General features: G+C 44.3%; 8 protein-coding genes across 9 annotated transcripts; 4 read left to right on the forward strand and 4 right to left on the reverse strand.

Annotated features, from left to right (window-relative positions):
- The first annotated feature begins 119 nt into the window (after positions 1-119).
- Bcmob1 lies at positions 120-1643 on the forward strand. 2 transcript variants are annotated; one of them, XM_024695008.1, is made up of 6 exons: positions 120-297; positions 364-410; positions 623-792; positions 842-935; positions 985-1118; positions 1176-1643. In XM_024695008.1, the coding sequence occupies exons 2-6, from the start codon at positions 388-390 to the stop codon at positions 1415-1417; spliced, it is 663 nt and encodes a 220-aa protein (XP_024550800.1). In that variant the 5' UTR covers positions 120-297; positions 364-387; the 3' UTR covers positions 1418-1643. The 2 variants fall into 2 exon arrangements, with proteins under 2 accessions (XP_024550800.1, XP_024550801.1); XM_024695007.1 differs by having other exon boundaries at positions 629-792.
- Positions 1644-1989: 346 nt separating this feature from the next.
- On the forward strand, positions 1990-3593 carry Bcatp5. The gene is made up of 4 exons (XM_001554468.2): positions 1990-2237; positions 2439-2756; positions 2906-2998; positions 3121-3593. The coding sequence occupies exons 1-4, from the start codon at positions 2082-2084 to the stop codon at positions 3232-3234; spliced, it is 681 nt and encodes a 226-aa protein (XP_001554518.1). The 5' UTR covers positions 1990-2081; the 3' UTR covers positions 3235-3593.
- A 51-nt stretch (positions 3594-3644) lies between these two features.
- BCIN_09g02680 (hypothetical protein) lies at positions 3645-7788 on the reverse strand. Its single transcript, XM_024695009.1, has 6 exons — positions 7147-7788; positions 7054-7092; positions 6879-6996; positions 6722-6821; positions 4334-6663; positions 3645-4274 (listed from the first exon to the last, which is right to left on the reverse strand). Exons 1-6 carry the CDS (start codon positions 7268-7270, stop codon positions 3884-3886), a joined length of 3102 nt encoding a protein of 1033 aa, XP_024550802.1. The 5' UTR covers positions 7271-7788; the 3' UTR covers positions 3645-3883.
- Positions 7789-9865: 2077 nt separating this feature from the next.
- On the forward strand, positions 9866-12372 carry BCIN_09g02690 (hypothetical protein). Its single transcript, XM_001554466.2, has one exon. The coding sequence runs from the start codon at positions 9985-9987 to the stop codon at positions 12187-12189; it is 2205 nt and encodes a 734-aa protein (XP_001554516.1). The 5' UTR covers positions 9866-9984; the 3' UTR covers positions 12190-12372.
- A 709-nt stretch (positions 12373-13081) lies between these two features.
- Positions 13082-15563, reverse strand: BCIN_09g02700 (hypothetical protein). Its single transcript, XM_024695010.1, has 2 exons — positions 15155-15563; positions 13082-15102 (listed from the first exon to the last, which is right to left on the reverse strand). Exons 1-2 carry the CDS (start codon positions 15221-15223, stop codon positions 13774-13776), a joined length of 1398 nt encoding a protein of 465 aa, XP_024550803.1. The 5' UTR covers positions 15224-15563; the 3' UTR covers positions 13082-13773.
- A 934-nt stretch (positions 15564-16497) lies between these two features.
- On the reverse strand, positions 16498-19864 carry BCIN_09g02710 (hypothetical protein). The gene is made up of 11 exons (XM_024695011.1): positions 19580-19864; positions 19371-19529; positions 19160-19311; positions 18752-19110; positions 18542-18702; positions 18237-18494; positions 18078-18186; positions 17665-18015; positions 17255-17612; positions 17059-17197; positions 16498-16962 (listed from the first exon to the last, which is right to left on the reverse strand). Exons 1-11 carry the CDS (start codon positions 19719-19721, stop codon positions 16769-16771), a joined length of 2382 nt encoding a protein of 793 aa, XP_024550804.1. The 5' UTR covers positions 19722-19864; the 3' UTR covers positions 16498-16768.
- Positions 19865-20432: 568 nt separating this feature from the next.
- Positions 20433-23251, forward strand: BCIN_09g02720 (hypothetical protein). Its single transcript, XM_001554463.2, has 3 exons — positions 20433-20828; positions 20912-21788; positions 21836-23251. Exons 1-3 carry the CDS (start codon positions 20484-20486, stop codon positions 23104-23106), a joined length of 2493 nt encoding a protein of 830 aa, XP_001554513.2. The 5' UTR covers positions 20433-20483; the 3' UTR covers positions 23107-23251.
- Positions 23252-23703: 452 nt separating this feature from the next.
- BCIN_09g02730 (hypothetical protein) lies at positions 23704-26917 on the reverse strand. The gene is made up of 6 exons (XM_024695012.1): positions 26700-26917; positions 26467-26592; positions 26278-26352; positions 25340-26225; positions 25132-25257; positions 23704-25064 (listed from the first exon to the last, which is right to left on the reverse strand). Exons 1-6 carry the CDS (start codon positions 26784-26786, stop codon positions 24085-24087), a joined length of 2280 nt encoding a protein of 759 aa, XP_024550805.1. The 5' UTR covers positions 26787-26917; the 3' UTR covers positions 23704-24084.
- Between the last annotated feature and the right edge of the window lie 370 nt (positions 26918-27287).

The raw sequence follows: 27287 nt of genomic DNA on the forward strand, positions 1-27287 counted from the left end.
GGCTAGATCAGAAGAAAGCGGAGGGAAAGCGCGGCGGGATTGCGATTGGCGATTGGCGATTGGCGATTGGCGATTGTGTAAGGAAGGGTAGCTGAGCCAACCAGAGTAAACCTCAGTGTGATGTAAACAATCCCATTATCTACTCTACCTGCTCTCCCGTCCGCAACGATCACGCTGCATTACGTTTGATAATCTCTTTGTTGTTTGGCGCAACCACGACACCTCTTGCAATTACAATATACAACCTTCTCCACTCAAACAGCAAAGCAGTGGGTGCTTGAGATTGTAGAAGACTGCGTACAATTACCCCTTCCATCCATCCATACTGTGTTATTAATTGCCTAGCTAACCTGTGGAATGCAGAAGACGCTCCTCATTTAAAGCAAGATGACTTCCTTCATCACCACCGTGTTAGTGTTCCTCATTTCTATATGATTATGACTTCCTTTCTGGCATATTGGAGTCTCCGAACGAAGCAATCACCACCGATTATTGGACTCACAAGGTCTGACTCTGTAGCAACAGTTTCAGTGAAACTGGAGCCTGTAGAGGAAGTGGATGACCCATTCTTTGTGGAAATACCTGAACCTGCGCATGTAACATCTTACTCACAAGGAGGAAGTAATAGTAATCAACGTACACGAAACCAATTTCGACCACGAAATGCGCATAAAGGCACAACGAGCTACCAATTGCGACAATATGCCGAAGCAACACTTGGGGGTGGTAGTCTGAGGAAGGTTGTCAAACTGCCAGAAGGTGAAGACGAGAATGAGTGGCTTGCAGTCAACAGTAGGAAATCATATGGTATACAAGTTGGCATGAGCTTACGATACAATAGTGGTGGATTTTTACAACCATATAAATTTACTGTACGGTTCAATTACAGAGTTTTGCTCTCCACAATCCTGCCCCGAGATGAAGGCTACGGATGAGTATGTCATTCAGTTGTGAACTTCGGAAATCAATGCTAATATGCCACAGGTTCGAATATCTCTGGCAAGACAACGAGAATTTCAAACGGCCAACCAAGATGCCTGCGCCGACTTATATTGAACATTTGATGGCCTGGGTCCAAGCCAGTATTGACAATGAAACTGTTTTCCCAAGTAGAATTGGTATGCACTTTAACAATGTCTACCAGCTTCATACTATGAGTCTCTAACGTCAAACAGGTGTCCCCTTTCCAAAAGGCTTCTCAACCATGATCAAGCAAGTCTTCAAGAGAATGTACCGAGTCTATGCCCATATCTACTGTCATCATTACCCTGTTATTCGTGAACTTGGGTTAGAGGCCCATCTTAATACAAGTTTCAAGCATTATGTTCTCTTCATAGATGAACACGATCTTGCAAGCGGCAAAGACTTTTGGGGACCTCTGGGTGATCTCGTCGACAGTATGCTCAGGACCGATTAGAAGATTGATTGATGATGAGGTCATGATACATGTATTAATTCTATTGGCGTTTAGGGGCATACCCAGGTAATTCTGGAGTCATAGGACGGGGAAGGACTTCTAGGCGGGATGGTTGGCGGATTGGACCAAAAAGGTATGGGGAATGGGGGATGGAATTATCATCATAGTGTACTTATAGGTTACCAGCGAGCAATCGACAAATACTGACTTTCAATCATTTCTATCAACGAGAAATTGTGTTTGTAAGAAGAAATGCGAGCTTGGCTTCTTGTCATTAAATTTTGACTCGAGAATGAACGTAGGACGCAAATTGCTTTCGTCGGAGTGTTTCGGGAAGGAACTGGGGACTCTTCCACTTTCTTCTCAGTAACCTTTATATGTAAATCAACAAACAAGTATTCAAGCACCTCTGGAGAATGATATTTCACAAATACCAATCCAGAGATCCAAATATCCATCCCAAACACACTCATCCCACCTAAAAGTTCCCGCTACCCCAAACTTCGGGCAAAATCGCTTCAACAAACTATCAACCACGTGACTTGTGATCGGCTCGAAAATCCAAACTTCCGGGCACCTCTGCACAATCCTGTCATTAAGCTCTCTTACTACCTACCATCTCCCCTCCACAAACGGATCAATTGAGACGATAAAATCCGCAAATATGCTTTCGAGTCGAACTCTTCTCCGCGCCCAAAAGGCAGCTGGCGCCCCAAGGGTCTTGACCCAGGCTGTCCGAAATTATGCGGCTCCTGCTGCCGTGGATAGCAAGCCCCCAGTCGCTTTGTATGGTGTCGATGGTACATATGCTAGTGCTTTGGTATGTGTGATTTCTTTGCTTGGGGCTTGGGAGGAGAAGTGCGGGGTTGGGGAGAAGGCTATGAGGGAGGAGGTGGGAGGAAGCGGAGCGGGAGCATGGAGAGCCAGGAGGGGAGGACGGGATTGTATATTATGATGGGCTTCATGCATATTGGCACGATCACCCATACCAGAAACTTGGCTAACCACCGATTCCTCACAGTACACCGCAGCCAGCAAGACCTCGACTCTCGACAGCGTTGCCCGCTCTCTCCAATCCCTCCACAACGTCTTCCAGAAAGATGCTAAGCTCGCTACCATCATGCAAGCACCCACTCTCTCTGCAGCCGACAAGTCTCAAATCATCCAGGAGCTCCAAAAACACACCGGTGGTCAAGATAAGGGTGATACCGTCAAGAACTTCTTGGAAACTTTGGCCGAGAACAATAGATTGGCACTTTTGAAGGGAGTTTGTGAGAAGTTTGGAGAGTTGATGGGTGCTGCCAGAGGTGAAATTGAATTGACTGTTACCAGCGCTTCGGTGGGTTTTGCTTTTCTTAATTTCCTGGGGTTGGAGGATAGATTTGAGGGGTAGAAAGACTGGGGAGGGGTAATCATGTAGTGAAATTCTGCGGAGGAACATGACATATGTGAGAGAGAAACAAAGCTAACGTAATATCCGCCAAACAGCAATTAGATTCCAAAACCCTCAACCGTCTCGAATCTGCTGTCGCTAAATCCCAATACGTCGGTCAAGGCAAGAAGCTTAAGGTTACCAACAAGGTTCGTTACATATAATCTATTCCCATACCTACTTCCTCTCCACACACTCTAACATACACTTTCCCCTCCCCACCACCAGCACCCGCACCAGAACAATCGAAACCCACCACTAACACACCAAGGTCAACCCCGACGTCCTCGGAGGACTCATTGTCGAAATCGGCGACCGAACCATTGATCTCAGCGTCTCAAACCGTATCGCCAAGATGAACAAGTTACTCACTGATGCTTTGTAAATTCAATCACCATCATCACAATGTTTCTCACGATTTTCAAAAGTTTCCCGGATCCATCGGGTTCCGGAATGAGATGGTTTCCTCGGGCTATTTTTGTCAACAGCTTGGGGGAACGGAGAGGGAGAGAGTGGGCCGGGTTGGAATGCAATGGATGGAAAAGGGGACTAGGGGGCGAGAGTCGACATCCACCCAATCTACCTTTACCTACCTGTACATGAGTAAGAATAGAAATGGAATGGAGTGTTTTCTCACATGATTTGTAACGCAGAAATTTGTACTATCTGAACAGACAATATGACGATGTGTGAAGCTATAACTTGGTATGCTCACTAGGCGTTAATAATTTCTCGCAATCTTCTAGGGTTTTCTCTCAAAGCACTGCAATCCCCAAAACGAAAAGAATCCACGATTAACGTATTTACTCTAATTTCATAGCTCGCTTAATTACACGCATGCACCTATCTAAAATCTATCTACCAGAATTTTGTGAACTCTATAGGCTCCGCGCTAGCTCTAGCTCATAATCTATTTGTATTTTTATTTTTATTCTTGATTGTCTCCTACGCGTGCACGCCAGTTTCCTACTTCCTCTACATCCTCTAGACTCTAGTCGTCTTATCGTCTATTTATCATCTCACTTCTCCCTTGTCTAGTCCTCATCCAACTGCGCCTCAAACTCATCTCCCACATTGTCCGCCCACGCACTGTCGTGACTCCTCACTCTATGTAATTGTTCGCTGACATAATTGGCTACATGTCTATCAGCCTCCTCTCTCTCTCTCAATCTTTGTTCATCCATGGGAGCTACACTTCCTTCTCTATCACGCTGTTCTTCATCATCAAGATCATGTTCGTGATCTCCGAAATCTGAACGTGCACCGATGGAACGAGCAGTTGAAGTCCGACGGAGATGATATGGCTTAGGTGATTTTTGGGATTTGTTTGCGCCACCTGCAACGTGGCGGGTGAAGATATCGTCAAAGTAGTGGTTCATTCCTGAAGAAGGAGTACGAGGGGTTTGAGGAAGACGGCAGGATATTCTGGGGTTCATATCAGTATTTTATTCAGAAGCGAGATTTAAGTATTAGGAAGCACTTACCCAGTATCGTGAATCATCCTGGCAATTAAACCAGTCCAACCGCATTGATGCGTAGCACCCAAACCACGACCACTATCACCATCGAAAAACTCATAGAACCACAAGTTATCCTTCCAGTTAGGATCAAAGTCCAGGATATCATTGCCATCGTTAATAGCACGACGTCCGTCATCACCACGAGCCATGAGATGTTGAAGACGATGCTGGATCTCTTCGGAAACATGACCAAGATGCATCATATCTCCTGATCCGGTAGGACATTCAACTTGTAATGAAGGCCCATAGAACATATAGAAACGTTGTAGAGACTCGACGAGCAGGAAGTTGACACACAGCCAAATTGGACCTCTCCAGTTACTGTTGCCACCGAACATACCGCTGTCTGAATCTCCTGGTACATATTGAACACTGAATTTTTGGCCATTTACGTCCATTGAAACTGGGTTCTTCTCGTGGTATTTTGATAAAGATCGAATACCATGTTCACTGAAGAATTCATCTTCATCCAACATGCGTTTCAAGATCTTCTCAAGACGATCTTTGCTCACAAGTGATAACAAGATTCGGTTACCCTTTCCTCTCTTCTGGATACTAGCCATGTTACGTTCAGCAACATCATGTCGGTTCTCTACAAACCAATCAACTCTCTTTTTAAAGTTTGGCAATTTGTTGATGAGCTCCGGCTCCAGGGTGAGAGTGGCGTATAAGGGAATCAATCCTACCAGAGACCTGACAGGTAATTGTTGGGTCCATGGTCCACCATAGGAGATAGCATCATAGTAGAAGCCATCTTCGTCGTTCCACAAAGATTTCTCTCCCGAGCCAGACTTGTAAGTCATGGCATCACTAATGAGCATAAAGTGCTCGAAGAACTTGGAAGCGATATCTTCGTAGATTCGGCGATGCTTAGCTAACTCCAATGCAATGTTCAACATGCACAGACAGTAGAAAGCCATCCATCCAGTACTGTCCGCTTGCTCCAAAGTACCTCCAGTTGGAAGTGGCTCAGAACGATTAAAGAGACCAATGTTATCCAAGCCAAGGAAACCACCTTCAAATACATTCTTTCCGTCGAAATCCTTGCGATTAACCCACCAGGTAAAGTTAAGAAGTAATTTTTGGAACACTCGTTCAAGGAAGTCGAGATCTTGACGTCCATACAACTTTCTCTCGATTTTAAATGTTCGGAATGTGGCCCAGGCATGTACAGGTGGGTTGACATCTCCAAAGTTCCATTCGTAGGCAGGAAGCTGTCCATTGGGATGCATGTACCATTCTCTGGTGAAAAGATCCAATTGCTTCTTGGCGAAATCTGGATCAATCATGGCAAGTGGAATGCAATGGAAAGCTGAGTCCCATGCTGCGAAGAAAGGGTACTCCCAGGAATCTGGCATAGACAAAATATCATCCAGATACATATGTTTCCAGTTTAAGTTTCGAACTGCTTTACGGTCGGGTGGAGGTGGAGGTTGAGCAGGGTCGCCATTCGCCCACTGGTCCCAGATGAAGTGATAATGTTGTTTACACCACATCATACCAGCAAATGCTTGTCTTTGAATGTTTCGAAGATCATCAGCCATTGGCAAAGGACTGATTCGATAGTAGAATTCGTCGGCTTCATCCTTTCTCTTATCCATGGTGTTATCGAATTCTTCTTCGTCCAAGTAGTCGGTATACTTTTGGGACATTCTGAATCTGACCACAGCACACTCTCCTGGTCCCACTCCGCCACCTTCGTTAAAACTGTACCAAGCTGCAGACTTGGTTCCGTTTTCCTTGGGGTTGATTGCCTTCTTTTCTCGGTCTACAATGTAACGATGGAATGCGTCCTTGACATATGGTTGGGCATTTTTCCCCTTGTATAAGAGAGCATTGTTTGTGTCGTTCTCCGTGAAAATCAATTCAGGTTGAACATCGACACCACTGGGTCCAACACCAGGAGAAGGAGACAAGATCATGTATCGTTCGCCTAGCTTGTGATGACGAGCGTGGGCAGCATTTTCTCCAATCTTGCTGATTTTTGGCTTCTTATCTTCGGCCTCATGACCCCAAGCCCAAGTGTTTCTGAACCAGAGATGGGGAATAATGTGTAATGGTGCTGGCTCGGGGCCCCGGTTCCATGCGGTGACTCGGAATAGGAGTTCATCCGGATTCTCTTCATCTTTTGCAGTCTCAATGTAGATATCCCAGTATCGGTCGTCGTCGAAAATACCAGTATCCAGAATTTGGTATTCATTTTCCTCTTTTCCTCTTTTGGCGTTCTCTGCGATTAAATCCTCGTACGGGAACTTCTTTTGGGGATATTTGTACAAGTATTTCATGTAGGAATGCTATATAGATTTGTCAGTCTTTCTCAATGTAGACGAAGCTGCTGGGCATTTGACTAACCGTTGGAGTGTTATCGACATGGAAATGTGCTTCCTTGATACTCTCTCCATGATTTCCTTGTGGGTTCGACAATCCGAAGAGACGCTCCTTTAAAAAGTCACTATATTCTGATCAGTTTCCAAGCACTATGTTTACAAATGGCAAATGCTCTACTTACTCTTCTTCGTTCCAGAAGGCAAAAGCAACGTTTTGTAAACCGTGTGTGTCCGATACTCCGGCAATACCATCTTCTCCCCATCTGAAAGCTCTGGATCTTGCATGTTCATGAGGGAAATCTGCCGACGGTTAGGAATGCACAAAATACTGTTGAAATGGTTGGAAGTGAAACTTACGACTCCACGCGTCTCCGTCGGCACTGTAATCCTCTCGCACTGTTGATAGATATCAGTATTGATAAGCTCACAAACACTTTCCGAGCGGAATACCTGTAGCCCACTGCCTCTCAGCAACGTAAGGTCCCCATTTCTTCCAATACTTTGTTCTCTCACGGTCCTCCTTCAAACGCTTCTCTTCCTCGGACAAATACTCATGGGAATCGATTTGTACCATTGTGAAGTTGTGGTGGGGTAAGAGTTGACAACGCCGATCACAGATATTGGCTTCACGCGATTCGCAGACAGCGTAATCTCAATCAACCAACCGACGGTTTCTCTGAAGACTGTGGTTGCTTACGAGTGAATGAGGTTATTTCTGAGGATGAGATGTCAAAGGACAAGAAAAGAGAGAGAGTTAGTGTCGGCGCATCTGGCAAAGGGAACAGGGACGGGGGAGGGTTTATGGAGGCTAAAGACTGGCGTGAAAAGGTGTGCTACTGGAGATATGCACGTCGGTCGCAGTAGATAGGAAAAATCGATCTTTTCTTACACGAGTAAGAAAGTAATAGGGTAAAGGCAAAGGTCAAGCAAGGTTATTGTTAGCATGCAAGCCATCGACGATTTAAGAGGTTCAAGAGGTTGGCTAGTTTCTGATGGCTAGTTCATTTCTGCGTTCTAGATGCGTTTGTTGGTCTTGGTGGGCGAAACCTCATATTAAAAGATTAAAAATACCTGCGACCAAGGAAGGCAACCAAGGGTGGGTGGAGGGAAGGAGAAGGGAAGGAAAGGGAAGTAGATGATGCTACATGCTAGGTAGCTACTAGCTCCGACGCTTCGGTGTGCATGGTGCATTGTGTGGTGCATTGTGCAAGCGGCTATCTGGAGTGACGTATTGAGTGAAGTTTGGTTTGGACTTTTGGTGGGAGGGGAGGATGACGGATTGTGTTCCTGGCGCAGCGGCGGTTCGAGGAATATATCTCAGTAGCAACACACTTTATTTCCCTGCTCAATCTGAGCGCACTTCTCCCGTGGCACTTTGTCAGCAAGACAAGAACGGCCACGACTGAGCCTGAGGCGTGGTACTGCTACAAACTACTACGTTCACACGGGACGGACCTCACCTCTGCTAACGCTATCACAAGCTGTCTGTCTCCACTCGTCCAGGTTGTGAAAATCGGAGAAGTTGGAGGAGTTGGAGGAGTTGGAGGAGTTGGAGTTGGACATTGGACATTGGACATGATACACTGGAGATCGATGAGGAAAGTGGAGGGAACAAGGGTTCGAACGGGTCTTGTCCATCTACTCCGTGCTACTCCGTGTTACTTTGATGCTTGGGGTTAGAAGGCTTGCAACAGAGAAGCTGGTGGAGGGAACCGTAAGGTGCCTCCCCCACTAGATTTGTTGGATTGCAAAGCCGCCTCAACAACAAATCACGACAACAACGACAACACCCAACGCTAAAGAATGGACAATTCATCGTGAATACGAAATGATCCAAACGATGTTGCGTTGGGCTTCACTGCATCTTAATAAGGCAGAGAAACGTTCTTCCACTCGTTTTTCCTTTTTCCTTTTCCTTTTTCTTTTCCTTTTTTTACCCCTCCATCTTTCTTTGGATGGATGCATCAAACGAGCTCGAAGCATAGACTCGTCTTAGCTAAGCAGGTGGCCAAGGAGTGGTGGAGGGGCACGGGGGGCTGGGTACCATTTTTTATCTCGGGATCACGTGGGGTATCAATCAACTCACCTCGAGCTCCAAGGTTTGCATTGGATAAAGTCTGATGTTGATCTCTCTGCCAAGTCTAACACGATGTTCAAATTTCATAGTGGGCCTTGATCGTTGACCATATTTTACACGTTCTATCGTTGAAAGGTCACCAAATCAGAAGAGTGATGTCGGATCTCCTTGCAAAAAAAAAAAGAAAAGGAAACTTGCACCCTGGAAGGACATGCAAAGGAAGAAAGCAATTTCCTCCATTTAATGGCTACTTCTAGTGAAGAGCGATCGGGTCTATTGATGTGCACGTGAAATGTTGCTTAATCAGCTTCGAATCTGCAAATTGCGTCCTCTTCTGCTTGGTATCGTCTGCAGAAATTTGGAGGCAAGACATCATATCATCATTATCATATAAACATTGCTACATCCAAGAGATCGATCCCTTGGCCACCATGTCTGACAGTGAGCAACAGATAATAAGTTAGATCTTATTGCTACCGCCCAGTAGCTCTGAGGTTGAACTTATTGTATACATGCTAAAGTTCTCCGATTATCCGAAAATCACTGCAGTCCCTTATTCATCTACTACATGCCTCGTACAGGTGAGAACATCGGTGCCTGGCACTTTCTGCAAATATCTTTATGCAACAATGGATGAAAAGGGAGGCTAATCTTGGCTCTCACGGCGAATCGTGATAAGACAGCACTGCGAAGGCGGAAAACCATATCGATGCATCAACAAGCAGGGTGCCCAATAGTCCGGGCTGCAGACGAGTCGTCAAATCAATGAATGATTATCTGCTTCGTCGAAATTGAAGATCTCACAAACTTTCTTGCATCTTTTTGACTTCGCACCATCTACAATTGAGGTTCATTCCAAGAGATTACATCCATCATGTGTTTGCAACATCTCCCTAGATTCTCTCGGGACCTGTTTCCTTTCTCACGCCTGTTCACAAGTGGACAAAGCCATCGCGGAACCGAGGATCGAATTCGTTCTTTTTGTATTCGTGGACTACTTCTGGCTTTGTCCAATCTAGGTCAAGCTTTGTCGGCTGCTCAATATCAAAAGGGTACTCTATATATCAAAAATTTAAACTATTTCTCAACAATGCAAAGACAAAGAAGCCATACGCAGTTATTAATGCGTGTAATTTTCATGATTCAATTCTATATCCTCAAATCATCCAGTCATATCTCTCAAACATCTATACTTCACAACAATTTGTAAAATGTCGGATAAAAAGACTCTTAAAGAACAGTTTTCAGCCATTCGTCCTGGCAAAACAGGCGAAACAGGCAGGCCCACTACACCCAATGAGCAAGAACAAGACATAACCGACACTCCTGTGACCCAACCCGAAGCTGCGAAGCTCAATCCCCATGGAGGTGCGGACAAACAGAGTGGGGAACAGATGAGAACTTCGTTGACAATAGCTCGGACAGAGCAGCGAAACAACGAGAATGAATTGGAAACCATCAAAAGAAGAGCCACGGCTTCACAGACCCAACAAAACCGGTCGATCTTCTCGAGAATAGCAAGACCAACGATAAAACCTAAGGCTGAAATTCCGATACACCTTGCGCCAGAAATCGAACAACTAAGTCTCAAGTTAGCCAGTCAGAACGATATTCTCAGAACTCTAGGAGAAAATACAGATAAACACACCCAGGACAATAAATTTCTAAGCACGGCGGTCGACGAGCAAATTGCCAAAGCCAAAGAATATCAAGCCAAAGTCCACGAACAAAATTTGCTAATAGCCCGATTGGAAAGCGAACTTGCAACTGTTAAAGCCAAGGCCGGTGCATTGCAAACAAAGAACGAAACATGCTCTGTGGATAAGATATCCAAAGACGAGAGGATCGCAAAACTTTTCCAACAATTGAACGAAACCAGTCGAAAACTGCAAGAATCAGAGGAGGCCAGAGCAGCGGCACCAAAGCCTCCAGGTCCCTCCATCGATGCAGCCCATATCCAGAGTATCAGAATCAAGGATAGCGCAGCCGACAAAGAAGAGATCGCCATCTTGAATTCGAAAGTCTCAGCACTTGAAGAAGAGTTACATGCTGCAAAGGTGCAACTCAAAGAATTAACTCTCAAAGCAAGACAGATGGCTGAAAATCACGCTAATGAGATGGCAGAGCTCACAGAGGTGAAAGATGATCTTGCGATCGAAATGGCTTGCATGAAGCAAAGTTTGATATCTCAGAAGGAAACAGCGGAGAAGCAGTTGGAAGAGATGGGAATTCTTGTAAGAAAGCTCAAGCTAGACCTAATCGAAAGCAAGGGCAGCTTCCGATCTTGGTTGCGAATCAGACCTCCACAGGGCACTCTCGGCAAGCAACCTATCTCTATCAAGGGCGGCGATTCAGTCGAAGTCATTGATCGACATGGTACTGCCAAAACTTTCCAATTCGATCGCGTCTTTGCCCCTGAATCCAACAACGCCGTTGTTTTTGGCGACTTGAGCGAAATTCTCGAAGCCGCTCTTCAAGGCTACGACATTACTATCCTTGCATATGGACAAACTGGCTCTGGGAAAACATACACCATGAGTGCCATGCTCGACATGGCCATGGAACAAATTTTCACTCAGCTTGCCAAATCCTACGGATCGGACTATAGCGTCCAGGGCCGTTGCATTGAAGTATACGAACAAAAGGTTTACGATCTTTTCAAGCCAGCACGAGAACAACTAAAGGTATCAACTGATTGCAACGGCATGTGGCCCATCCGCGAGCAGCTGCTTCAAGTACACACTGCTTCTCTCTCCAGCCTTGAATCCGTTCAAGAAATGGTCCAGGAAGTAAACAAGAATCGCACCTCAGGTCAGACTGCCAAGAACGACACTTCATCCCGATCCCACATGTTTCTATCCTTCCAGGTAAAAGCATCTAAGACCGAACAATCAGGCGCCATCACCACCACCCGCTCCGGAATCACCTTCATCGATCTCGCCGGCTCCGAATCCTTGAAGAACGTCACCGATCGCATATCAGAAACCCAGGCTATCAACGCCGAGCTTTCTGCATTGCGATCGGTGCTCACATCCATGGGAACCAACCAAGTACGAATCCCCTTCCGCGACACGCAACTCACCAGGCTACTCCAAGACGGCTTCACCACCGGCAAAGTTCTCTTCATTCAAGCAGCCAGTCTGGGCGAATTGGAAGAATCGATCCACACGATGGATTTTGGTGGCTTGGTCAGTAAAGTCACGCAGAAGAAACCCGCAAAGAATGTCGTGACGGCTTTTGCGGGCACCGAGCCTGCGGCGGCGGGAGAAGGAAGAACGACTCCGACGAGTCCGGCACCGATGAAATCTACGCCTGGTACTCCTAGTACGAGAGGTGCGAGGGGTGGCCCGAGAGGGGGCGCTGCGGGGAGAGGTTCGCCGACTACGAGAGGAGCCCCGAAACCACGTGGAAAGTGAGGAGGTGATGGTGATAGAGGAGCTGGAGGATTTATTTCTTTCGGATCGACTTTTTATTCTCACTTTTCTCATTTCATGGGCTTTTCATGGGTCTTCATTCATTCTTCTCGAAAACTATTACAGATTGTGAAGATAGAGAAAGGCGATTGTTTTTAGTAGATATTAAAATATAGATATAAATCAAATTAAATTACTGAGTAAGAAGAAAAAAACATATTGTGAAAATGACTGCTTAATTGTGATGATATGGTATAGTATCACAGAGGATGTCTCTCTCTCTCTCTCTCTGTGTGTGTGTGTGTGTAGCTTTACTTGTTCATATTCATCAGGAAATAGATAGTAAATAGTAAATAGTAAATAGTAAATAGTAAATAGTAAATAGTAAATAGTAAATAGTAAATAGTAAATAGTGATAGATAGATAGATAGATAAATAATCATAAACTCAATTTATTGATTTGAGCTTTTCTTTTGATTATGATTGTGATGAGTGATTGTACCTCCTTCTATAGAGATAAATAGAGATAGAGAGAGTGTGTGTGTGCGTGAAAGAGAGAGAGAGAGAGAGAGAGAGAGAGAGAGAGAGAGAGAGAGATTTGGATTAGGCGATAGAGTTTGGAATTCTAAGTAGATGAATGGGTTGAGGGTTTTATATATTATGTATATTGTATATTGTATACTGCATTTCTGTAGGGTAGAATAGGATGGGATGGGATGGGATGGGTGATGTGTGATATATGTATGATGAGTGGAAAATGTATATTTGATGATAGATTTTATGGCGAGTAGTGAGAAGAGAGATTCTATACATAAAACGAGTAAAACATATCATATCACAGAATCTAATACTAGTCAGCCGCTCACAAGAGCCGACTATTTAAAAAGCAAAAACGTAAATCATCTTTCAATTTTATTTTAGGATAAAAAAGTAATCGAGTCGCTCTGAGAGAGTATGAGAGTATGAGAGTATGAGAGTATGAGAGTATGAGAGTATGAGAGTATGAGAGTATGAGAGTATGAGAGTATGAGAGTATGAGAGTATGAGAGTATGAGAGTATGAGAGTAATACAACAACATATCTTTCGCTAATAGATAGATCCGTGTGCTTACATTTTTGATCGCAATTTTTCTACAGAAAATGAGGGTCCTGTTAATGGTTCTTGACTTCCAATTCCCAAATCTGAAATCAATAACTAATTTAAGTCCTCGAGTACTCTAAGTTCGAATTAACTTTGCGCGCGCCTACCGCTCGCTCTCAAGCATATACAAATTTCAAATTTCTTATGAAATTTCCGACTCGATTTCACTAGAGTTATCAGGCTCATTGTTTTCGTAGAACGATGATGTTTTACCCCTTTGTCCTCTTGCAAACTTCCACCTTGTGTCTGTGGCAAGTTCTGTGGCAAGTTGCGAAACTGTTACAATTGCTAGTGTGTGAACTGTTTGCCTTTAGCATGCTGATCTCGGTAAATTTTCTGTGCAGGAAAATTATCAGACACCGACAGCCAGAATTTAAGTTAGTGTCGGCAAGCCGGCATTCATCTGGGCCTTTCTCATACGATAGATTTTGGATCCTCTTTGAACTCTATCCATTTACGTCACTACCGTCCAGCCCCTCACCAGTGCTCACCATCTCCAACGGCCATGCCATCAACTCCTGCAACTCAGCTTCGCCCCCTGCTAGTGACAAAGTCTTATTTACGTCCAAAACGAGTTTTCGTCCCAATTCTCCAATGAACCAGTCATCTCGAGAAATATGAAGCGCCACTCCATAATGTGCCAAAATTACTAATGCTAGTGGTCGCATTTCCTTCAGCAGCGTTCCAAAATCCTGTTCTGCATCAAGTAAATACGGCCACATTAAAACAACTCCATTGTCGGCCTCACTTGAGCTTAGAATGATGAAGACTTCTCGTAGGGTGCTGATAGCGTTGTTGTAGGCACTCAATTCTTTATGGGAGAGTGGGGAAGGAGACGTATGCCGAGATGAATGTGATGGTTGCGCAGGTGATGTTGATGAAGATGGGTTTGACCGCGATGACATTGACTCGATGCTTGTCTTAAGGAGACAAAAAGCTGAGTCAAAAGGGCGAAGGCAAATTTTGGCGTTCGACTCCACCTCGGAAGACTGGAAGCGATTTATGAAGAAGGCGGAGATGGGACTATCTTCTAGCCACTGCCAGGAGATGCGAACTAGTGCCAACGAACCTTCGAGAAGAGTGAAAAGACTGGAAGCTAGTTGGATAGGACTATCGAATTGCTGCTTTTGTTGGCAGGAGGAAAAGCAAGAGGGCATTGATGAAAAGGAGTTGTTGCTACAGATAGCAAACGCGAGAGTACATATAGAGATCAATGAAGAAGAGATGAACACCGCAGAGCAATTATCTGGTGTAATGCTATGCAATTGAGATCGATAAAGCGAGAGAAAAATCTCATGATGTCGAATTGCCGGGGCCAGATATAAGTCTCTTTTGGCGGGATTGAGAAACGCGAGATGAAGGGCGGAGATATTCAGAAGACCATGCATCATGAACGGGTAACCAGAAGCCATTTTCGGGAGAGTGGTCCGCCATAGATCCTGGATTGAATCTATACAGGAGAAGGTCAGGTACGTCTCGGTAACAAAGTGACGCATGAGTTCTAGATCTTCCCAAAGGATTGAAGCACCATTCTCCGCACCTGAGAGATGCGGAGGGGTAGAAATTTGACTTGGAAAAGGAAATCTCTGGTTAGAAGCTTCGCTGTGGGTTGTAGAGAGGACAGAGAGTTCGCGTTCTTGCTCAGAAACGGTCGAGGTAGTGGGTCGAAGGAGGCAGGGCGTAGATGTCTGACTGAAATCTTTCCGCCGCACTCCGTAACTACAATTCTTTTCCTTCTTCCTACACGACCCACACATAGGATGACGTTGATCGCACTGTGATATTGTCAAGATTTTACAAAAAAAGGTCCTAAAACTAAGGATTTACCTTGATGTGAGAGGCTTTGCACTGCGTGCAACCGTAGCGACTCTTTGTGTGAGGTCGCCTCGGTGGCATTTTGAGTACAGCAGGTAGCCGGGTACGGGGCAGAAGCTGCGTTAGTTTTGGTGTTGTGAGTGTGACAAATTAGGATGAGTTAAGTGGGCAGATCATTTGAGAACCAATGTAGGGTTGTATGCCAGGAATGGGATGCAGGAATCGGATGGGAGTTAATCTTGCGAAGTAACGGCGCAGTCCATGTCCCAAAAGGGTCCGAGGCTGTGTCAGGGACTCTGATGAGTCAGCAATGTACGCATAGGCCATACCGTATCAGGAGAGGGCAGATTTTTGTTTTTGTTAGTGGGAAATCAAAGACGGCGACAGGACAGGGCGAGACAAATGTTGGTCTACGTATTTCGTACATCGTACATCGGATCTGCTTAACCAACTACGCCGACGTGGTTTATTAGCCGGTTGAACATTTCAGTGGGTCTGACGCTTTTTCGATCAAGCTCTTATTAAGTAAACCCCACACTTCTTCTTTTGCAAAATTGTAATGCCATTGCTCCATATTGATTCTAACTCTGATAGATAATGAGTTTGAATCGCTCTAAATCCTTATGGTGTCGCTGCAGCGTCTTACAGAACTCTGGTGAAAAGGTGAGATGATTCGAAAGGGAGAGATGTAAGTGTCATACATGATATCGGCATTGATATGTGACTTGTGGAAATTGTCCAAAGAGTCTGGCCAACTTGCTCCCCTCGAATGAACTACTATTTCAAGCAGGCAAAATGAAGATTCTGTGGACAATCAGAACGGAGATTACTGTGGAGCAAGCAATACTCGGCGCTCCTGGCGTACTTGGGGGGGGGAAGGGGAGATGAAATCGGAGGGGATTTATCTGAGGATAGTAAAGGTATGGACTCTTTAGTTTTATATTAACATGTTGACGCTTGCTAAACTTCCAAAACACTGCACTTGTAACAAACAATATCACTGATATCAAAGATCTTAGATTTAGATGCCGTCAAACACTTTCAGATGTCAAGCCTGATCTTAACACTTATATCGTATGGCTACAATCACAAAATGTGCGAATTGCTAATGGCGTTGCGATTGTTGCTATATAGTTATAGAACAATTTGTTCCGACAAAATGCATTTCGAAGTTCTATTTCAAAGTGCTATTCTCAAACTGATGTTATCAAATAAAGTACTCAGATATTTTTTGTACTGTTTACTTCCATACACACCCAGCTTAACAATTCTGAACAGTTTCAGCTTTATGACAATTGAGTTCAAGGTTTTTGTTACAAGATAGTAAAGAAGAGACAGAACTCTAGAGTGCCTACTACAAGAGCTGAGGCGATCAATTGTCACAGCGAGCGCCTTCTAATTGATATCTTCTAGCTCTCTGTTTTGAGCAGGTAGTCGTGAAAACGTGCCATGCAAGTAAACCCACAGAGAACAGGATAGAATCTCAGCTTTATTTTGATTTAGATTTGGATTTTTTCTATAAGTACAACGTCCTTGTCTAGAATCGCGTCCAGGAAAGCCTGCAGGCGAAAGCAGGTGATGTGAAAGCCCACATATTGCTGACAGAAATACCAATAAATCAGTCGTCTATCTTTTTTTCTTAAGCTCAAACTGCTCAAGCACAGTTCCAATTTCTGCCTCCTGCGGGGGCATCTTTTCATTAATATACGCGCTTAACATTTGCCTCCCTTTCAAAACCTGTTTTTGAGCAGTTGAAAGCCCCATCTCATTGATGCTCTTGTATAAGCCCATGGCCGGGTAGGCCATTAAACCAAACATCGCTGCCACCAAAGTTAGCTCAACACTCTACCTCGGAGTTGTATCAGGAATTAAAAACAGAAGGCAGGGAATCTTCAGATGAGATGCGAAACACGTACCAGCTCCAGGTTTGGTTATGAGACCTACGGTACCCTTAGCAAGACCTTTTGCAAATCCAAGGGCGCCGTCCTTCTTAGCACCTTGCATTGGTTGCGTGACTATGCCAGTAATACCATCATAGAACCCGTATCCGAAGCTCTGTGAGATGATTAGTCACATATCAAGGCACAAAAGGAAGCAACAGAGTAACAGTACCTTTCCTGCGACAACACCCCCACTCTTCCAATCTGTCAAAGGTCCATGGTCGCGCACCTTTTCACCATATAGTTTTGGTACGGCATGAAATCCATCGGCCAAAGCCATGGGAACAGAAACCAATGTTGCTTTGGTTATGCTACCCCCTAGTGCGACCATGCTATGACCAATATCCCCGCCAGTAGAGCTAATCTTATCTGCTCTGCTATCCGGCGCCACATTGAAGGCTTTATATGGATCAGCGACGGTGTTCCATAGAACAGCTGAGAAATCGACAATAGTGCCAAGTAGCGCAGACGAGGTAGCGGTAAGAGGGTCCCAACGGGGGTTTTCAATTACGAAAGGCCGCGACTTAAACCTTGTGTGGGTCAGCAATTGCAACCTGGACTTATCACTTTTTTTATACTTGCACTGTAAGATCCTTGGCTTCGATTTTCTTGTTTTTCAGTAGAATATATGCAGCTCTATCAGACAACTTGACCTGGTAAGTTTTTCTTCTCCAAAGCCACACAGCATTTTGGCCTTCTAATACATCACAGCTCATAGCGTCAAGCGGTAGGTTGCGGTGGAATGAATTGGCAGCCTCTTTGACCCCGCGTTCATCTTTCATTCGAGTAGCGATTAAGGCAGCTGCCCTGCCAGTCTCAGGCTCTTGACACATGCGAATGGCGGCAGTTAATTTGGCACTGTCGAGAGCTTTGAAGTTTATAGGCCGGGGCCCGGCGCCAGCGGCAGCCACCATGTTTGCCCAGAAAGGTTGACTGAATTTGTCAGTAATCACAAGCCCCCAAAGATGCTCGAAGGGCAGGAGGAAGTCACTAACTCGCCGAAGAAGGGTATAATTGAGGTCGGACGGCCGTTCAACAGTCCACATGCCGTAGTTCCTGCTCCACCGTGGTGGATGACGGCTGAGACGTTTTTGAAAAGCCACTCTGTGGCATAATCAGTGAATACTCATGCGTCAGTGCAGAACTTTTCTTACCATGTGGACAGTCACCAATAAAAAGAACATTAGGATCTGAGCGATTCGTTCCGAGCTTGCTCCAGCCCTTAGAGACAATGGCCCTTACGCCACACGCCCTAATGGCCTCAAGTATTATGTCGGTCATCTTTGCAGCATCTTCCATGACAATACTCCCGAAGCCAATGTAAATTGGCATTGGGCCTGATTTCAGGAACTCTGCTAGCTCCCTATCTGGTGTATATGGAGTCTCTTCGCGGAAGAAAAAGCCGCACACATCTACCAATCAATTTAGCTACTGCTACAGACCAATTTTGGTAACTTACCAATGTATGATGGCCAGTCTACAGGCTTCGGTATCAGTGCTGGAGACCAGCAGTATGTAAATGGAATTTTCAATGCCTCTGCAAGCCCCGCACCAGCCATATTAGGAACGGGTTCTAGATTCAGTGACTTCTTTCTCCACAAATTAATCACATCGGATAAGCTACAATGGCAATTAGTACATTCATTTGGTTCCCTTGAGATACACTCACCCTTGCCAAGTCATCATATCGACTAAGCCATACGACAGATAGTTGGCTGTCCTTGGATCTCCATCTCCGTTCTGTATGTTCGCTAAGGGGTGTGGGAATGCTCGTGTCGGACTCCATGGCATAGTAAACATAAGATGCAATGGTACACTGAGCGCTTGGGCACAGTGAATGTGCGCAAAGCTTGGTGGATTCGCAATAATCGCGTCGGCGACGAAAGGTATGCCTGTTGTAGCATCTGGCATGATGCATGATTCCCAACACCCGTTGAGCATTGTATAGATCATCTTGCGCTTGCGTCCAATGTCTCCTGATCGCAACGTATCGAAAGTAGGTATGATACTCGGATTTTTAACCATGTACTATAGAGGTGAGCTGCGTTAAGTTATAGAAGGGAATAGAGGAATATACGGCCATAAGACCAGCGGGATCGCCGCCGATAGAGAAGAATTCTAGTTCAGACGATTCGACGAAATCCTTAAAATTTCCATGTGTTGCTATGCGGATGCGGTGACCACTAGCTTTGAGCTCCTGTCCTAACGCAATAAAAGGTTGTACGTCGCCTGTGGAGAGTAAGCATGTAACAGAAATACCTCTTTCCTCTTTGTTCCCAACAGCATACCTCTACTACCAACGATTTGGATGACGATATTGAGCGGAGGGTGTGCAGAATATGTCGCCACCAATGCCTCATGAGAGGAGCTGTTATCCGGAAGTATTGGTGGAAGTATACCTGAGCTTGCTGCTTTTGCGTTTATGCAAACATCAAGCCGACCGTCATCTGTCATGAAATTAGTTAGAGGAAACAGTTGTGCTGGGGATAGAAAGCACCTGTAATCGTTGCTGAAATATTTCCTGAACTTCCGTGCAGAACCGCGTCATAAGGCGGCGGTTGGTCCCAGTTGATATGGACATCTTCAGATAACTTCTGATTCTCGAAGTCGCCGCCCCGATTTTTGACTCTGTCACTCATATTGCAAGACAACAGATGTCGTGTTGTTGCTCTTGAATTGCAATGAAATGCGGCTTCTGAAAGGAGATTCTGAATATCAAATGAAGCTGGAAGGTCTTTGCTAGAATAGATGGGGTGTAACGCCTTATGAGATGCTACTTGACAGACTAGCGTGGATCTCTCAGGCTAATTACCAGGTGCTTCGCCCTTAAAAGTCAAACCTTATTTCAAGTGAGTACGATGTAAATCTTTTTGCGCCCCCGGTCCTAGGATCATTCAAGCGAGTACGATGATTAGACTACAGTAGTGGCATATATTAAGCGAGTACGTTGAATAACCTGAATACCGGTGCCAGTACGTATACTCTTAGCGTGCTTTAAAATACTTGGCATGCATCATCTCATCTGTTGTCATCCTTGAACCACCATCCACTAAAATACCAATAATATAATATCAATTTCACAGTAATGCTTTATTTCATTTGGTCATTGCTCGTAGCAGAAATTCGAAAAAAGGGTTGTTATATTTCCTTGCCATCAAGCCAACATAGCCCAGTGGGTAATTGAACAATGATTCATCACATAGAATTTCGAACTTAGAACCTAAATGGACCCATAGTACCTCCTTTTTTGCATACAAGCTAAGTTTATTACTCATGAGTCAAATTTATATAAACCAGAAGTACTCGCTGTAGGATTTATAAATTGTCTTTTCAAACTTCTCTAAACTTTAGAACTCTATACTTAAATCATTTTCACCAAACGCATCTCTTTCATTTAAATCATGTTCGCAGCCACAGGTCTTGCACCGGCCGTCATCCTTCTAGGAAGCGGATGGCTTGTTGCTGCGATCGATTCTCCATCTACTTGTCAAGCCCAAGTTGCAGCAGCTACACTCACTCCGGGACAGCTTGGCGTAAGTAACAACACGCCCACAAGAGGAGTAGGAAGTTTTTGTGAGGACACAATTACGATTAAATCTGATGGCGAAACCCCAGGCGTCGTTATTATCGACCATGGCGTAAATGTTGGAGGCCTCCCAACCTTTCAAGTTGTTTCACATTCTGGCGATACATCTATCTTTGAGATAACCTACAGCGAGACTCGAACATTGCTGGATAACTACATGGTACGCTAATTTTGATGCTTAAATTCGTGGATTGCTTACCACTTTTCATAGTATTGATCAATATGCTTATTAAAATGATTTAGGGCGATGGTCCTTTGACGCTGGCTGCATCACTTGACACATATAGAGTAAATCGGTACAATATCACCAACGACACCACGTTTACCAACCGCTTAATCCAGGGAGGTGAACGCTACCAGAAGCTTAATCTTTCCACGGCTGGCGAACTTTTTCTCAAAAATGTTGGCATTATCTCAATGACATCTACCACCCCGATAGATCGGTTACCTGGGTCTTTCAAATGTTCAGACGACCGATTGAATCAAATATGGCAGACAGGGGCGCGAACTGTGCAATTAATGGAGATTCCAGCACAAACTATACCTGACTTTTATCTGGTCTCAGATCAGGGTCTTTTTGCCGAAAATCAATCCCCACAGCCCTATTACAGTGATACTTCACCGTCACTGATGGAGTATCAGCTCGATTTCTCAGTCATGCCAACAAAGGGCGGGTTTGGCTACACAGTACTCAGCGATACGCTGGGCTCTGGTATCTACATATTCGTCAATTTAGCAAATTCTTCTATCTCGGCGCACGTCGGAAGCACTGAAAGAGACTCGCCCGCTTTAGCTTCAGCTACTCTGAATCCAAACTTCGCCTTTGATGAGTGGCACAAAGTCTCAACATTCGTCAATATGACGCAGATCGAGGTTAGCATTGATGATCAGCCATTAATGAACTTTACACAGACTTCTGCATTTGCTGGGTCTTTCGGACTTGGGGCATCGCTGGGACAAGCAGCATATTTCCAAAATGTGACGTTACAGAGTCTTCAAGGACATCCCATATACTCTGCTAGTCTCACACAATCGTCTGTACTGAAAGACTTTCTTTCGGGGACAAATCCGGATTCTATAAGTGTCGAAGGCGCACGCCGGGACCGTATCTCGTACGCTGGTAAGACATCAATTTCCAAATATTAGGTTGGTGCTAACCAGATGCAGGAGATTTAGATATTGCTGTTGGGCCAATGTTTGCATCAACCAATGGTATTGAATTTATCAACGGAACTTTGAATCTATTAGCTGCCTCTCAACTACTCCCTGGCTTCTTTGTTCCGAACGCGAAGATACAGCAATCTCCTCGCACTTCCATAATTCAATCGAACCAGACAGGCCTTATTGGTTACTCATTCAACCTGCTCACCGCCATGGCTGAATTTCATCTTATGACTGGCGATGAGGATTTTGCAAAGCGTTGGGCGCCAATAATAGTCAGAATGCTGGATTGGTCAAATACGCAACTGGATTCATCGGGCTTATTCAATGTATCTACAATTTTTGGCGGAGATTGGAACTATTACGACCCTTCGCAATCTGGTGCAGTAGCGAAATTTAATGCTGTATATGCATTTGCTCTGCAGCAAACTCTACCCTTGCTCAATGCCGCAAATGTTACCACAAAAACTTATGCGGATCAACTTGTGGCATTGAAATCGGCAATCAATGAAAACTTGTGGAATTCCACTCTGAAAGCTTACCAACTTTCTGATTCCGTTCAAGATACGTTTGCGCAGGATGCAAATGCCTTTGCTGTCTTAGCAAATGTACCTCAGGGCAACATCACTTCTTCCACGATCCTATCGACCATGTCAAAGGAACTGTTTTTACCTGCAGGTTCCTTAGCATTTTCCAATGCCAGTGCTGCACATGGCTTCCAGCAACTCATCAGTCCTTATTCCTCAGGATATCATTTGCGCGCTGCATTTGCTGCCAAAGATGAGGACAGCGTCAAACATCTCCTTTTCACACTTTGGGGATCTATGGCCGACACATCCAATGCAAACTACACTGGTTGCTTCTGGGAGACTCTGACTGCAACTGGTGAACCTGGTCTGGGAGCAGCTACGTCTCTATGCCATGCTTGGTCTTCCGCTCCAACGGGTGAACTGAGCAGAAATGTCCTTGGAATTCAGGCTGTTACGCCTGGATTTGCGCAGTGGGAGGTTTCGCCACAAACTCTCGGGCTGAGTTGGGCCAACGGTACACACCCCACACCACATGGAGATTTAGCAGTATCTTGGACGGTTAGTGCAGAGGGGAAATTCCGTTTGAATGTCACCAGTCCCAGCGGAACGAACGGAACTGTAAATATTCCTGTGCTTTCAGGCGGTCGAAACGTGAACGCAACATGGCTGCTGAATGGGGAGGTGGTGCATGGTTCGAGATTTTCTGTTAATGGCGGCGAGGTATTCAAGTTGATTCAAACTTGTTAGTCGAAAGTAGCGATTTTGTTCAGTCACCATTGTGACGGAACAGCCGGCCCAGCTGATTTCATATCACATTACTATCACTAAACCTCATTGTATAATTTACATCCTGTAAAATAATAACCTTGCCGTAGCTTGGAAGCTCTCTTCACCTTATATGTATTACTATCTTCTAGACATATACTAAACTTTTTAACGTTATATTTATATTTTATTGAATATGAATTATAGTATTATATTCTGAGGCAAATTTTAGTGGTGGCGTTTGCGAGTATGAAGCCTGATGTGATTGATAGGGGAAGGAAGAATGATTCTAACGACTCTGGTATTAATGAAACCTAACACAGGAGGTATGAGAACCTGTTCGAAAGGTAATACTTTGAGAAACATGTTAATTATGGAAACGAATATAGAAGACAATAAATTGAGAAAGAAATAATAATAATCATAGAATTTAGATTGAAACACCAAGGATTTAATTCTTTGGAGTAATAAAGTTGTATCTCATTTTATCAGTATTCGTACTTCTTGGAAACTGATTGTAAGGATAAATACTACAATGACTAAAGTATAAATGCATGTATAAAGTATAAAAATCTTAAATGAATCGGTTGATAATACATTTGAGATATGAAAACGGATGTGATAGTGTCAGTGATGGTAATACTGATAGTAATAGAAAACAATAATGAAGAGAAACAAGGCATCATTTGCTTGTCTGTGATTTAGATATCCGAATGTAATATTAAAAAGTTGAAATCTTCTTATGAAAATTAGAATTCCATATACATGATGAATATATACATACAGGTGTACATATCCACCCATCCCGTAACCAAAGCTCCCTTGTAATATCTACATATTTTCCTTGAATCTCACATTCTCACACGAAGCTCAGCTCGCTTGTACACGAATCATCATGATTCATAAATCACAACTACATACCTACCCAGCTAGCCCACCTCCTCTCCACCACATGCACACTCAAACCGTCTCAACAACTTCCACACTAGTGTCCATAACACTGTAGCAAGGTACTTCCCCCAATCTCGAAATCATATGCTCTATTATTGCTCTCTCCTCTTTATCTTCATGTTCGAGATGAACGGGTTTGAATTTAGGGCTGGAGGAGAAATGCGTGGTTTCGTGCGGGGTGGTGCCTGTATCTTTATAGGTTGGGGTCTTGAAGAATGAGGATGTGGAGGTGGAGGTGGATTTTCTGATGGTTTGTAATGGAGAGGGAGAAGGAGATGAAGAAGGTGTGTAGTGAATTTTTCCTTGGATTGTGTTTGGGTTTGGAGTTGGAGTTGTAGGGTTGAGAGTTGCGGGTGAAAGACCTTCGTATCTCCATGACAGGAAACCTTCTTCGTGCTTATCTTTGTTTTGATCTTTACTTTGATCTCCATCCTGCTGTTCTTTTGATACTTCGACCAAATTATCAAGATTGAAAGTCCCGATTCTTTGTCCGGTTTCTCGACTAAAAATGTACATTTCATGTGTGCTCATCTCCAGCTCTTGTTCTTCATCACCATCACTCCTGACGATTTGCGAAATGGACCTATGCACAGAAGTAACTTCAAAAACCATTGGCACAAATGTTCCTCGCAGAACTTTCCTGTCTTCTGTAACATACTCCACATCCTCGATGCAAAACCATAGTTGTTCATATGTCTCCGGAGACAAATCTACATTGTCATCCTCGGATTCTTTTGGAGTACTGAGAACCCAACGAGTCCATCGCCAAGAAGCGGTTGAGATACACCCAGGATGGATAATGCGAAATTTGTCAGAATCGATGGGGAAGAAGTTTTGGAGGAGTGTGCGTGAGGTTGTGAAGGTTAGTATTGCTGTGGTTTTTGTGAGAGGTGAATTGAAGGGGGCATTTGAAACGGATAGGACTGTAGATCCTGACGAAACATCTTTGGTTATGTATTGATGAGGTACATCAGGAGAGGGGAGGGGTCCTAGAGAATGGGGTGTGATTAAAACAGGTTAGACATTAGGGAGATGTCATGATTAGTGAAGACGTACCGAAACTAGCTGGCCTCAAATAGTAAGTAGCTAGCTCAGGATTGCGTTTCCACATCCATTTTCTGAATTCATGGGTAGAATTATCCCATTCGTCATGTTGCAAGTTGTGGTTGACGAATTGGCGGACTGGACCAAGATATTAGTATGAGTTGAAGGCATACCAAGGAAGAATGACGATGCAAAAAGGCAAAGAAAAAAAATGACGCACTATCAATGACAACATCATCTCCCTCCCCAGGATCCTTTCCCAGAACCCTTGAAAATTCCTGAATCCGATGAGCTCTTCCCATTCTGATTTCCTGGTATAGTTTCAAACGTTCCTGAATATCTTCTTTCCTCACATCCCCCTGGAGAACGACAGCTAAAGCAGCAGCATCTTCAATGGCGCTGCCGGCTCCTTGACCTTGATGAGGCAGATATGGATGTGCTGCGTCGCCTAGTAGCACAAGATTTTCCTTCGTGAAAGTTGGAAGTGAATGCATGTCAAGAAGACGCCAGACTTTGAGAGTACCGATTGCATTTGTATCAGAATCATCAGACAAAGGAGCCATTTTCAACAGTTCCAACATATCTTCATCCCAACCCTTGTAAATCCTCAGCAAATTCTCCTTATCACCCCCCTTTCCCCATCCTTCTCCGTCATCAGTGTTTTCGGATAATGCATTAGGATGTATACAAACAAAATTAAGCAAAGAATTAGAAGAAGTCGGATAAATTATCACACGCCGATCAGTTCCAAACCACATGATTAGTTCGCCATCTTTCTGCATGAATTTTGCGGTTTTGATATTAGAGAGAACAGAGGAACGGGGGAGAAGAAAACGGTAGGCGCTTTTTCCACACGCGAAGGGGGAGATATTGCATTCTGGGTCTTGCACAAAGGAACGAGTGAGGCTATGGACGCCATCTGCGCCGATGATCAAATCGCCGGTGCAGGATGTACCGTCTGAGAAATACACGGTGGATGTGGTGGGATCGAGAGCGGTTACTTTGTGGGAGGTGAGGAGGGTAATGGGAGGGTGTGGGGGAGATAATGTGAGGGCTTTTGATTTAAGATGGGAGTGAAGTTGCACGCGGTGGGCTAAAAACCAGGGCTAATGACAAATTAGTTTGGGTTTGTGAGAGATGGAGGTCAAAGGGAAATACATGATGCCATTGCTTGTCTACCTCGACTAGATCCATACTTCGCTTCAGCGAACCGGTTGATGTATACTCTGTCATCTAGATAAAGTAATTTCTATTAGTAAGTGAACAGTAGAAATGAGTAAGATCTTCAAACAAGATAAGTAGAAGATTGTCAGACAAAAGCCAATAGCAAGGAATCCCTAAGCTCACCCAATCCAAAGAATTCGCGCCGCTCTCCTCCAGAAATACACCCAATCTTTTCAATATTCCATTCGCATTCGGTTGAATGTGAATCGCAGCCCCATATTCCGAGGCAAACTGGGATTGTTCGAAAATCTGTAATATCCTCGTGAGCTTGGAAACCAATGATCAAGCTTAGCTTCTTAAAAATGCAGGAAAGAAATATGACTAATAGGGATCAAAAATCTGTTGGAGAGATGTACAGTAACTTCATGGCCTTGTTCTCTCAAAGCAATTGCCGCAGTTAAGCCACCAATGCCAGCTCCTACAATGTGAATCTTGAGAGGCATGGTAGGTATCTTGGTAAAAAATACTCGAGTGTATTGCTTTTTCTTTGAATCGAATTTACCTTGCAAACTTCCGCGGATTATATGAAACTTAAGACAAAGCTGATGAGGCAATGAAGAAAAAATGTAGTTTCTGTGATGTCGTACTGGCAATTCTTGAGACCAATGACAACGCAGCTGAATCAACAGTCTCGCTTACCGTGTAACCAGCAGCTGTTTATGCACCCATTCATTAGTGCTGCACGGAGTGGAACCAATCCGGCGTATACACGAACATATTTTCAATCATTACTTTGATTTTGATTTGATTCAACAATTTACTAATAAGTATTTAAGGTTTTTCTCACATATAGCATGTGAAAAGGTTAACTGTTTTTGTTCCATCGGGACATCTCTGGCTAAATTAAGATGCATCACTAATCAAATTAATTGAGACTGGTGAGATGTTACTATCTCCTGAACTTTCAATTTATAAAGAGGGAGGCTGGAATGTCACTCACCACA

This window comes from Botrytis cinerea, chromosome 9, assembly GCF_000143535.2.
Source record: "Botrytis cinerea B05.10 chromosome 9, complete sequence".
In the NCBI taxonomy this organism is placed as follows: Eukaryota; Fungi; Ascomycota; class Leotiomycetes; order Helotiales; family Sclerotiniaceae; genus Botrytis; species Botrytis cinerea.

Bases quoted from the DNA above. Each gene is read 5' to 3' on its own strand.
- BCIN_09g02730 (XM_024695012.1), bottom strand. From the start codon at position 26,786: ATGCCTCTCAAGATTCACATTGTAGGAGCTGGCATTGGTGGCTTAACT. The intron at 26,593-26,699 runs GTACATCTCTCC...AGGATATTACAG, and splicing joins AACAAGGCCATGAAGTTACT to ATTTTCGAACAATCCCAGTT. The intron at 25,258-25,339 runs GTGCGTCATTTT...ATCTTGGTCCAG, and splicing joins AGATGATGTTGTCATTGATA to TCCGCCAATTCGTCAACCAC.
- Bcmob1 (XM_024695008.1), top strand. From the start codon at position 388: ATGACTTCCTTCATCACCACCGT. The intron at 411-622 runs GTTAGTGTTCCT...ACAAGGAGGAAG, and splicing joins ACTTCCTTCATCACCACCGT to TAATAGTAATCAACGTACAC. The intron at 793-841 runs GTAGGAAATCAT...ACGATACAATAG, and splicing joins TGAGTGGCTTGCAGTCAACA to TGGTGGATTTTTACAACCAT.
- BCIN_09g02710 (XM_024695011.1), bottom strand. From the start codon at position 19,721: ATGAGTGACAGAGTCAAAAATCGGGGCGGCGACTTCGAGAATCAGAAG. The intron at 18,703-18,751 runs GTGAGTGTATCT...TTGCCATTGTAG, and splicing joins GATATGATGACTTGGCAAGG to CTTATCCGATGTGATTAATT. The intron at 17,198-17,254 runs GTACTGTTACTC...ATCATCTCACAG, and splicing joins GGGGTGTTGTCGCAGGAAAG to AGCTTCGGATACGGGTTCTA.
- BCIN_09g02680 (XM_024695009.1), bottom strand. From the start codon at position 7,270: ATGGTACAAATCGATTCCCATGAGTATTTGTCCGAGGAAGAGAAGCGT. The intron at 6,664-6,721 runs GTTAGTCAAATG...AAATCTATATAG, and splicing joins ATGTCGATAACACTCCAACG to CATTCCTACATGAAATACTT. The intron at 4,275-4,333 runs GTAAGTGCTTCC...TATGAACCCCAG, and splicing joins AGGATGATTCACGATACTGG to AATATCCTGCCGTCTTCCTC.
- BCIN_09g02690 (XM_001554466.2), top strand. From the start codon at position 9,985: ATGTCGGATAAAAAGACTCTTAAAGAACAGTTTTCAGCCATTCGTCCT.
- BCIN_09g02720 (XM_001554463.2), top strand. From the start codon at position 20,484: ATGTTCGCAGCCACAGGTCTTGCACCGGCCGTCATCCTTCTAGGAAGC. The intron at 20,829-20,911 runs GTACGCTAATTT...AAAATGATTTAG, and splicing joins CATTGCTGGATAACTACATG to GGCGATGGTCCTTTGACGCT. The intron at 21,789-21,835 runs GTAAGACATCAA...AACCAGATGCAG, and splicing joins GGACCGTATCTCGTACGCTG to GAGATTTAGATATTGCTGTT.
- BCIN_09g02700 (XM_024695010.1), bottom strand. From the start codon at position 15,223: ATGCCACCGAGGCGACCTCACACAAAGAGTCGCTACGGTTGCACGCAG. The intron at 15,103-15,154 runs GTAAATCCTTAG...ACAATATCACAG, and splicing joins GCAAAGCCTCTCACATCAAG to TGCGATCAACGTCATCCTAT.
- Bcatp5 (XM_001554468.2), top strand. From the start codon at position 2,082: ATGCTTTCGAGTCGAACTCTTCTCCGCGCCCAAAAGGCAGCTGGCGCC. The intron at 2,238-2,438 runs GTATGTGTGATT...GATTCCTCACAG, and splicing joins GTACATATGCTAGTGCTTTG to TACACCGCAGCCAGCAAGAC. The intron at 2,757-2,905 runs GTGGGTTTTGCT...TCCGCCAAACAG, and splicing joins TGACTGTTACCAGCGCTTCG to CAATTAGATTCCAAAACCCT.